The sequence below is a fragment of the Octopus bimaculoides genome, chromosome 20, assembly GCF_001194135.2.
Source record: "Octopus bimaculoides isolate UCB-OBI-ISO-001 chromosome 20, ASM119413v2, whole genome shotgun sequence".
NCBI classification, from domain to species: Eukaryota; Metazoa; Mollusca; class Cephalopoda; order Octopoda; family Octopodidae; genus Octopus; species Octopus bimaculoides.
Window position 1 is genome coordinate 9,655,528 of NC_069000.1, and position 11,930 is coordinate 9,667,457.

General features: G+C 32.3%; 1 protein-coding gene across 6 annotated transcripts in view; it reads left to right on the forward strand.

The window, feature by feature from the left end:
- The window catches only part of LOC106874755 (palmitoyltransferase ZDHHC11), a 77,395-nt gene extending 65,483 nt beyond the window's left edge, over window positions 1-11,912 (forward strand). For all 6 annotated transcript variants that reach the window (XM_014922594.2, XM_014922592.2, XM_014922597.2 and 3 more), the window contains exons 9-13: window positions 700-827; window positions 2,257-2,291; window positions 8,037-8,133; window positions 8,952-9,048; window positions 11,092-11,912. In XM_014922594.2, the coding sequence (XP_014778080.1) occupies window positions 700-827; window positions 2,257-2,291; window positions 8,037-8,133; window positions 8,952-9,048; window positions 11,092-11,573 (839 nt within the window). In that variant the 3' untranslated portion in view covers window positions 11,574-11,912. The remainder of the gene's footprint in view (window positions 1-699; window positions 828-2,256; window positions 2,292-8,036; window positions 8,134-8,951; window positions 9,049-11,091) is intronic.
- Window positions 11,913-11,930: the final 18 nt, after the last annotated feature.

The window sequence follows — 11,930 nt, forward strand, 5'->3', positions numbered from 1 at the left end:
CTATATATATATATATATATATATATATATATTTATATATATATCCCTTACTGGTTTCAGTCATTAAGCTGTAGCCATGCTTGTGCAACTTCAAGGGGTTTTTTTGTACATCATAATGCCCTTGGTCTGATGAATGGGACCAACTGTTTTTCCATACATCTAGCCCCAAATTATGACATTACCACCGTAATATTTAACATTCTGATTCCTGCACTTTTAGATGAAATTCACTTCCTATTCCCTTATAATTTTAGGCATACACTCAGCTGTCAGATCTGAAAAACTTTAATTCCGCTCATCTTGCTACAAAACTTTTGCCCAGTCTTGCAATAGCCAATTTTGTGGATACATCAGGTTTACAGAGAAATGTGTTTTTTTATAGATATTAACATCATAAGAATTTATAAACTTTTGAGAGAGCATGAAATAATTATTTTGGGGGACTGGAGCATGAAGCACATATAAAGCTTTAAATAACAGCATGTAAATGTTCAGCAGCATTCAGCTTTTTCTGTCCATAAAGCTTTTTCAGCCCAATATTTACACGCTGTTATTTTTTATAGCTCTATATGTGCTTCGAGATACGGTTCCAAAAAAAAGGAATAATTAAGTTTTGATGTGATGATGCGATGCCATAGAAAGAATGTTTTCTTTGTTGAATCTGTTTTGTTTAATCTCATTGATATTTTGTATTCATAGCCTATAAGAATCTGACAACATTTGAAGTCATTCAGAAAGCAAGGCAGGAAAAAGAAGAAGAAGCTGCATTAGAAATGAAAAAATCTACTGCAGCCAAGACTTCTCCATTTGGCAATATTTCTAAGAAGGTTTGTAAGAATTTCTACTGAAAATTTTGAATTTTTACTGATTTTTGTCTTTGTTTTTACTGTGTCATTGTAAAAGTAAGCTCCTAGTTGAATTACATGTTTAACAATGTTGAACCCAAGTGTCAGCCATTTTTTTTTCATTTACATTTTTAATGCTTTCTAGAAAGACATGAAGAATTACACAATCTCATTTCTGTTTTCTTACAATAGTGAAACTATGTATTAAAAACCAGCATTTTGTCAAAGAGACGGTAAAGGTAGCTGAACATCATCAATATCTATTTAGTTTCCTTCCTGAATTTAACTAGGTAACATTTTTAAGCTTATGGGTGCAACCGAAAATTTAATTGTTTCTGAGAATTTTATGATTTTTATTATTCAATGGTTTTCGGTCTTGTGCCTATATTAGAAGCAATTCTTGTGCCTATATTAGAAGCAATTCTTTTCTCTGACTTCATTACTTTTACAAGCTATCACCCAGGTTATAATTTTGCATTGGCTTGCTTGTTTCATTCATGGATTTTGTTGAAACAGTTAACCATGTTGATGCTTGATGATTCTCCTCTTGTAATCTTAAGAGGTGTGAAACATGATTTGTCATCAAAGTTTCTGATTTCCATACCTATCATAATTCTGCTATGAATGCAATTGTGACAGGGTACAATTTGAGACATTAAATGACCAAACTGCAATATTTAACATCCAATAAATTAAACGTACTAAGTTAGAATGACACTTCTCACTTTTAATCACTTTAGTACATATTTTATGAAAGACTGAGCTGACATTAGTAGGATTTTTTCCCTTTAGTATCTAAACCAGTAATAAAATTAAATTTGAGTAAAATTAAATTCAGATCAATATTAATATTGCATATAACTGCACACAACTCTCCTTACCAACTAAGCTACTTTCATTGTAATAATAATTTAATAATCTTTCATATAGCCACACTCAAATTTCAGGGATGGGTATCGTTAAATCAACTCAATACTTGACTAATACCTTATTTAGTCACCTAATATAAAGGGAAATTAATAATGTATTCATATATTTGTGTATAGGAAATATATATTAGCAACAGCGGGAGTATTAGTACCAAGAGGTAATATTCATCCCTACTTAAACCTGGACCTTCTGTTAGAACAAATATACTGTGGTAGTTACCATGAAAGAAATCCTCATATTGGCTTTTGGTGCAAAATGCACTCTTTGTGTGTGTTTATACATACATTTTATTCCAGGCATTAAATTAGATTTGTGTATATTGTTCATAAATGTATTTCAAACACTTCAATATATTTGCTTATGTCATTTATACATATTTTTTAATGCTAAATATATTTAGATATTTATGTTTTTTATACATGTATTTTTCTTCCAAACTTCAAGAATTTATACTGAAAATTGGTATTGTTATATTTTTCAGCTAAATAAAGTTGTGCCTGTTTCTGGGCGGAAAGGGTTAGTTGGAATGTTTTGTTTTTGTTTGTTTGTTGTTACTTTATTATCATTTTTTTTATATTGTTCACCTGTTTATATATATATATATATCAGTAGATATTTATTATTTACATATTTGCTAGAAATCCTTGGTGTGGTTAAACTCATTCACTAAAATACTTTTATACATTGTAATAACATATTATTTCTGTTCTTTACTACTAACTTAACTTCTATCCTTCACTACTAACTTAGCAATTTCTTAATTAGATTTACAGTGTTACTTTAAATAGCAATTTCTTAATTAGGTTTAGAGCTTGATTTAGACATAATATAATGCAGCATCTCACCCATTAATAGCCATTATTCTCACTTCCTATCAAATCAGTACTGTCTATTACATTATTATTCCCTAAGAGATTTCATACAAGAGTTCAATAATATAATTGCTATGGGGAGTAAAGGATTGAATGCATCAGGCTTTTGTCCTTCATTTGGAAGTTAGGAAGATAAAGGAAGGGTTATTGCTTTGATCAGAAACTGGAAAATAATTTCTTTTCCAAAGAAACATTAAAAGCAGAATGGTTGATCAGATATGCTAGTGGCTTGCCAGATTAAAGGTCTTTAGTTCAAACTTACTGCTTGTATGCATTTCTGTGTGGACGTCTACATCCTGTGTCCTTGCGTACAAAGCATTGAGCAAAAATTGGTGATGCTTGTCAACATTTCCTTCCTAACAAATCAGCTTGTAGTTCTGTGTTTCTGAAGATGAGTAGAATTTTTGTTTAGAATCCATTATTTCATAAGCGAGTAAGGGTTAGCAACAGGAAGAGTATATGTACTGAGGTTAAAAACAACACCACAGTATATATTCATCTAACCCATACAAGCATGGAAAAAAAAGATGTGAAACAAATTTCATAATGTAATAGACAGTACACTTTACTCTATGCCCACCTTTTCATTTAGCAGTTAGGAATAGGTACTTGGTCTTTTAGGAATATTAATTAAGATAGGCATTAGGAAGGGCATCCAGCTGTAGAAACATTGCCAAATCAGATTGGAGCATAGTGCAGCTGCTGGCTTTCCAGACCTCAGTCAAACTGTTCAACCCATGCCAGCATGGAAAATGGACGTTAAATGATGATGATGATGATGATGATGATGATAGTTTGGCACCTTACTCAAAGGTGATTTATCTTCCACATACTCAATAGCACAAAATTATCACTAACCACAAGTCCTTAAAGGCTGTGTGTACAACAACGTTGGTGATGATAGCACAGTCAGACTGAACAGTCAGCTAATATGGCAGGCCTACAACTTTATCACTTATCCAGCTAAGGTTCTCTATTAAAAGGTACCTACAGTTTAGTATTTTCCTTCTACCGTTACTTATAATGATAATGATAAACACTTCTTCCTATATTCTTCATAAAATCCTACAATCACTTCATGTTTTTAAGAACTTTATAATTTTTCAATTTAATTTTCTAATAATACTGTCAATTTTACATATTATTATTATTATTATTATTATTATTATTATTATTATTCAGTAGTCTTATTTTTATCATGTGCTTTCACTGCATGTGACAAAAATATTATTATTATCATTATTATCATTATTATTATTATTATTATCATTATTATTATTATTATTATTATTATTATTATTATTATTATTATTATTATTATTATTATTATCATTATTATTATTATTATTATTATTATCATTATTATTATTATTATTATCATTATCATTATTATTATTATCATCATTATTATTATTATCATTATTATTATTATTATTATTATTATTATTATTATTATTATCGTTGTTGTTGCATGAGTAAAGTTGCATGAGTTATTGATGTTGTTCATGTCGTTGGGTTGCTTGAGTTACTTCATGATACAAGGGAAACTATTGGGTTGTTTTGTTTATGCAAAATTGTTGATAAAACTCTCCTGTAATAGTTTTAGTTTAGTATATTAATAGAAACTAATTTTACTGACAAGTAGAGGAAAATACTAAATCACACGCAGAATGATTAAACAACACAACTGCATGACAATAAACAGCTCAGTAATTATATTGCCTTTTAGAAAGTGTCCACCAGTTTAATCAATATCTATTTCTCAGTTGCATGAATTGTTGTGTTATTGTTGGCTAGACCCAATCAGTTCCAAGTAGGAAGACCTACAGCACAGAGGAAGTTGATCAAATGCCTAGAAGCAACCCACGGAATCAAAGATCCTGGACATTTGATATTAACTATCTAATGTGTTGATTTTGGTTGAACTTTGATATTTATTTGATCATCTGTCTAACTATAACCATATTGCGAAGCATGCTGACCTTAAATATAGGATATAAAGCATGACTAATCATATTCAAGATAATAGGAAGTTTTAGGAAGAAGTGTCAGCTGCTTTATTGAGCAGATCAGGTTATTCCACAGAAGCTCTTTCAATGATTCCATTTGTATGAGCTTTTTGGAAAACTACCCTTTTGATATACTTCTGCGATATAGTCATTGAACCTTACAATAGAATTGTTAGGGTAAGGTAGGTCTTGCTCACTCTCATTTTAGTGTTTGTGACCCTTTTTAAATTTAAATTTTTGACCACAGGGTCAGTTATCTAGTACCATAGTTATTCAATATAATATGTATATGGCTCTGTATCAAACATGCTATGCATCAGTAAGTTATCAGTGAATAAGCTAGGCATTCCAGTTTCACTTCCCATTAGAAGCAACTTAAATTACATTTGTAATGACTTTGGGAAAATATATATGCCACAACTTTCCCTCTCTCCTTTGTTATCTTCAAAATTTGACATGACAACATCAAGATTATTAGTTGTAAAAACAGTCATAGCTTTAGCTCTCACTGACTTTTATTGTTCAACAAAGCTAAAGGTTATTTGAAGAAAATGTTTTGTGGAAACAATAGCTGTGTTAACAATAAATGGCTACTGTTCTATCATGCTTTTGATGGGCACATTAGCATAATAGGTTGAAATGTTAAAACTCCACAAAACATTAAAGATGGCTGCTTAATAAGCCTAGAAGATATCTAGAGTATATTGTTATGGAATAACTCTTCTAACTAATATAGAAAATATGTAACAAAGCATTTGGAAATGACTCACAAATTGCTGATATTATGTTCAATTTGTAGGTCATCACCATGACAGTTAGGTTCTAACATGTGAGCTGGACTCTTAAGAGTGACCATAGAGCAAAATCTAAAGGCATAAGTTCAAGTATATTCTATTTCTTAAGATTCAGTGAGAGCTGATAAAGGAAATTTATCAGATTCATTTAATTTCTCTTCATTTCAAATCCAGTCTGTCTTTGTGGACTGTATTCTTGTGTGAACTATTGATTAAGAGGTATGTTTGATCTTGTCATAGGACAAATGGTCAAATTGATTGGTTGGTTGAAACATTTGAATCAGCTGATGAACTATTTGAAGGTTGAAATTTGTTGCAAGGGCTTTTCTTGGATAGAATATGATTATGTTATACTATTTATTTGCAAGGGAAACAGATGAGCTTGAAATGAAAAGAGTATGAAATGAAGTTGAACTAATTTCTAAAGAAGGTAGAGATGTCTTTGCTCTTTTATATCCATTGAAGATTAGTCTGAGTCTTGTTTATAGCAAGAGCTCTTTGCAAGAAATGAGAAATAGTCAGAATTCTGACTGGATATTACGTTCGTATAAAGGCTTGAAGAGAAATAGTAAAAAGAAATTTCAGTTAGGTTTAAGAAGATAAATTTGTAAAAGTGTTGACAGAATTTTAATTGAAATGAGAACAGAATGAGGTTAGACAAATTTGCTAACAACAATTTGTCCTGTGCTTTTTTTTTTTAATAAATGTGCAGTTGCAGGCATCACTTTATAGTAGCTACAGTTATGAACCAGGCTGGCAACTGGCAATGTTGTGTAGTAATAGAATATGACTTTTCTAACCACACACCCTATTGTTAGCATACTAATAGGTTTTCCAGTGTTTGTAGCTGATGGCAACATCTGAGTATTGGTTGCTAACTGTATTGTTACTGCGTTTATCATTTCACTGTCCTTCACTACTGGTAAAGGTATTAAATGCCTTTTACTGTACAGCTAATCTATCTGTAAACCATGTTATCAGTGAGTTAATGGTTTCAGATTAACAGTCTACAGCTGCCAGCAGCAGTGTGTAAGGGCTACTACTTATGAATAACCTAGTTTACTGTAAACCCTGTTGTCAAAGAGTTAATGGTTCCAGTCTCCTGCTGCAGAGGAATTGTGTCAGGGCTACATTTACTAGATAAATGTAAATCTTGTTGTCAAATGAGCTGAAGTTGCATGAGCAGGCCAAATTATACAGACAAATTTGGACCTAATATCTTTTGTGTAAATTTTACGTGAATGATATATTGTGCTAACAGCTACTGTAGGCATGAAAGAAATTACTTTATTTGTAATTTTATTTCTTGTTATTTTTATAAATATTAAGATTTAAATTTTTTTTTCATTTGACTTGGTTTTGCTAGTTATATTGAATGATCAGCAATAAATGCTTGCTTCTCCTTTTTTTTTTTTATCTTTATCTTTCTCCTATGTTCCAACATTTCATATGAAATATCTGGGGATAATGCTTAGCGAGAGATTAATTAAGTGTGACATAATGAAGCTAAAAGATTTAGAAGTAGGCAAATAGAAAATTTTTTTATTGTTTGTTAACAATATATTGTGGAAAATGTAGATCTCCAGGTGCTTCTTACATGCTGCCAGCACAAGTGCATTTTATCTGGCACTGGCACCTGTAAAGGATAAGCCTCTGTGCATGGGCGACAGTGATTTTACTTAGTTTTATGTGTCTTCTCAAGCACAGCAAATCACCACAGAAGCCTGGAAAGAAATAGTAACAAGGTATTGTAGACAAAAGATTTCTGCTATAAAGGGAAACAGAGAAGCTAAAGAAAGAATGGCATTTTCATTAATGGTTTTGTCCAAAGGGGGTTTGAGGTTACTGTAACATAAGGGACTACAAAAAAAGGAAAAGAAGGGACCTACAAATTCATGAGATTTTGATTGTCAGAAAGCTTAAAGGATTGAATATCAATGACCAGATGCAAACAAGCTGATGTTAATGAGTTCCAGAAAGCAGCAGTTCAAGGAAAGAAGCTATTAGAATAAAAGAAAAGAAAAAACATTCTTATAGCTACAATTATTACTAGTATATTATTATTACTATTACAACTACTACCACCATCTCCACATGTCTATTGTTGCTTATACTGAGATTGGTGATCATCAATATCAAGTCAATATGTTCAAATCCACTTTCTGCATTCAATGATATTGAGGTTGTGTGGAAATAAATGAGATTTCTCGTTTAATATCAAAGAACAGTGATTAATTGGGGGGTGGGGGAAGATATTAAAAAGGGATGGAGTAAGATACAGGGGAAATGATAATTGTTTAGCAAGGTATTTGAATAACATTAGCTGAGCTAAACTGTTCAAGATAAGCAGACAGTTTTACTGTAAGAAATATAGTTGAATTACATTGTCAATATTTACTCTGTCTGAAATACACACACAGACAGACATGCACGCATGCACACACACACACACACACACACACACACACATACACATACTGTGTAGATGTTACAGAATGCATATACAACTATTTTAATAACTGGTTTTAAGTTCATCACCTTAATTGATTTAAATCAATCGATTTATCTATTGTTTGTGTTTTCCAGAATCCGCTCAACTGTTCCTAGGCACCCTGGGGATGATGTTTCCGTTGATAAATTACCATGTAGGGATAAAGATTCTAAACAAGTTTCTTCAGCTAGGGTAAGTATTTGTTCCTCTTTCACAAACTGACCAGGCTTGTCTGAATTAGCTCCTTACTTATTACCTCTCCCCCAGGCTCATCTGAAATACCTGTCTCTCTCTTCCTTTTGTTACTCACCCATACTCTTTCTCTTCCCCTACTCCAGAACATCTACTCTCTGGAATACTCATCCCTCTTGCATTTTATACGAAGACATTGACTCACAGATGTTCAAACTAAACATCAACTACATCAATCCTGTCACTTTGGGAGATAGAATTGATGAGTCATACACACCTCTTCTTCTTTCTGACTAAATTATATAAGAAAATAAATGTTGTCTTAGGTGTGGTCATGGTTGTGTGGTAAGAAGCTTGCTTCTCAACCACAGGGTTCTAGTTCCAGTCCCACTGCGTGGTATCTTGAGCAAGTGTCTTCTACTAAAACCTCAGGCTGACCAAAGCATTGTGAGTGGATTTGGGAGATGGAGACCGAAAGAAGTTTGTCATATAAATGTGTGTCTTGTGTCTGTGTTTGTCTCCCACCATTGCTTGATAACAAAGTGTTCATGTGTTTTTGTCCCCATTAACTTAGCAATTCGGCAAAAGAGAGCTATAGAATAAGTACTTAAAAACTAAAAGTCCTGGAGTTGATTTGTTCAATTAAAACCCTTCAAGGCAGGAGTGTTCAAGTGGAGCTCTCTCCTGCTCTTATACTTTGTAATCAGATTTAAATCAAATTTGTAATCAAATTTAAACTAGAAAAATCAAATAAGGGATTTTTTTTTCTTTTCTGTATGTAACTATTTTTGAAAATCTCTTTCATTTGTCTTTATTAGCTTGACAAAGACCCTGTGAAAAAGAGAAGGAAACGAAAGAAAGATCGAAAAATCTCACATTCAGTAACAGAGCGGGAACTTTTTGCCATGACTAGAGGTAAACAACATTTCTTATCAATCTTCCTTTTGGTTTTGATGGACAACAGACATTAAATGATGATGATGATTTCCTATTATTATGGTTTTTGCCACACACTCCATATTTTAATGTTGGAGGGTATGCAAAAGACAGGGGCACTTCCCCAGTCCCATTTCCACTGATTAGTTTATAAATACAAATTTACTACCAAGTTTATTTTGCTCTAATTTCCAAAACTGTTATATGAATATCTCTTTGGAGTAAATAGTATATATATTTAGAATTTGAATCTCTTACTTCATGTTTTAATGTGTTATACTTATCTCTCCTACATTGAGACAGTTTTAAATAATGTCGACATGGTAGATTGACCAGTAAACTAGGTTTGAAAGCAGCTGGTGGAAATTCTTGAAAAACTTCATTTTTCTGCAATCAAATGAAAATGTATTGTTTGGTGGATGCTGAATACAATGCAGGCTAGAGAACATTTAAATAGATTTGAGCCCTAAGAACAATAAATGGTACTGGCATCTGTTCATTTGTTATAATAACAATTTATATTTGGAACTGTTGCCAGGAAATATTATAAGAAAATATGGGAGAAAAACAACTGATACACAATAAATTGACTGAAAAAATATCAATACTTTTAATTAGAGACCTATAAGTTGTTTAGCAGAGTTAGATGATCTAAATAACTAGAGCCTTATCTTTTGATCAAAAAAATTTTTTAAATTCTTCTCTCATATTATTGTGGTTTAGCCTGAGGTCAGCCCTAATTGATCAGAACACATTCCAGTCATCTTAATACATTTAGGACCATTGTACAATGTGTCCTTCCTTATTTTTAAGATGGTTATGTGTGTGATTTGATGAGATCTGGTTCCTATTTTTAATATTTTAAGTGTCTGTGTAGGGTGACAACAACTGGTGACATCCCTAGAATAGTCTTTCATGCCCTTTTTGATCAAAGTTGGCTTATAATCTCTATCTGTGTATGAAGCTGTCTAATGTATGTAGAATCAGTTGTAAAGTTGAGCTGAACTTGTAAGCTTAATCTGTGCATGCAGCTTTCATTACTGTGTTTGAGATAAAATGCAGATCAGAGCTGCAATCAACAGGATGAGGTAGTTTTTGACTAACTCTTCAGGCTGGTACCTCATAGGTATGAACTTCTTGATGTTGAAGTTGCATCATTTTCTCTAATTCAGTTCTGCCTGGTTAATGCTAGTAAGTTCAGTTTCAATTTATGCTAGAATCTTAAGAGCTCATTGAACACGAGAAGAATTACCACTTTTTATAGCTCACTCTCAGAAGAAAGGACTGTCTGAGACCTATGACTTTTTGCAAGGCCCCCATGTATCAAGGTATTTGGTTATCTTTGGACTGGATACCTGGTCTGAATACTTGCAACAATGGGTTACTTTGAATGAAGAACTTTTGAGAACTATAATCCAGGTTAATAGACATAGCATTAGCATATGACTAAATAAATATTGTAAGGAGAGAGATATGATCTATTGAAAGCAAAGTTATGAACCTAGAACAATAGAACACCAAGCTAAATAAATAATATCTCCCAATATTTCATTTTATCCTTGTTTCTGATACTGCATTGCCTTACCTCTGAAAATATAACTACAACAACAATGATAATTGTTTCTAATTTAAACACAAGGCCAGCAAGTTTGAGGAGATTGTTAGGAGGGTGATCAGTACCATCAACTTCTGGGGTTTGACCTGGTGTGATTTGAACTCATAATGTAAAAGGCCAAAACAAATATTGTAAAGCATGAGTGCAATCTGTAAAGTGGTTGATGTTAGGAAGGACATCCAGCCATAAAAACTTTACCGAAACAGACAGTGGAGCTTGGTGCAGTTCTCTGGCATGCCAGCCCCTGTCCAACCCGTGCCAGCATAGAAAATGGATGTTAAATGACGATGATGATGATTTTCTCCAATGTTCTAATGATTCCACCAAATAATAATAATGTTCATCTTATGATATGTGTGTGTATTATTTTGGTTTTTTAATAACAGTTTCCCTTTCTTTATTTTCAGATCGAAGAGTTGCTTCTGGTCATAGTCGTTATGATCTACCTTTGACACCAGTTATGATGTTCAGGTCAGTTCCACCCATACAGATACCAGCTTCTGGCCCAGGAACTAGCTTTCATTCAGAATCTGTTGAATCTCTGCGGGAAATTCCAACAGACAGGACTTACTCTGCTATATCAGCAACACATAGTTCTCACTACAGCAGTTCGTTCCCCTCTTCATATCAGGGTAGTTTTGGTAGAGTGGACTCAGAATCTTCCTTACTCGGACATGTACGATCTCATCGCAAAAAGCGGAAACAACCTCCCACATCCTTTATAGTTTATAGGCCCCAAGATATACCCCCTTTGAACTTGTCAACATTACAATCTAATACACAGACTGCTTTATCGTCAACAGTTTATCAGCCTTATAGCAGTATTCAGCAGACATCCACAGACTCTCCCACCTCATCAAATTCTGCAAGAACATCAATATATCGTTAAACTAAGAGTCAGTTATTTAATTAAGGTTTAACGGAAAGTTTATGTATTGGTAGAAGACCAAACATCATTCGGAGACAAGTATATATACCCATCATATTTTACTTCATTATTATTTATGTATTACTTTATTTTTTTATATATACATTTTTTTTCTTTTAAATTCAAATTCCATTTTGATTATTATTATTATTATTATTATTTATTATTATTATTATTATTATTATCATTATTATTATCATTATCATTATTATTATTATTATTATTATTATTATTATTCAACTTGATCGCCATGTGAAGGTTGGGTGAACAGAAACAAAAATTACAATTAATCAAAGAATTTAAAAAAAAAAAAAATTT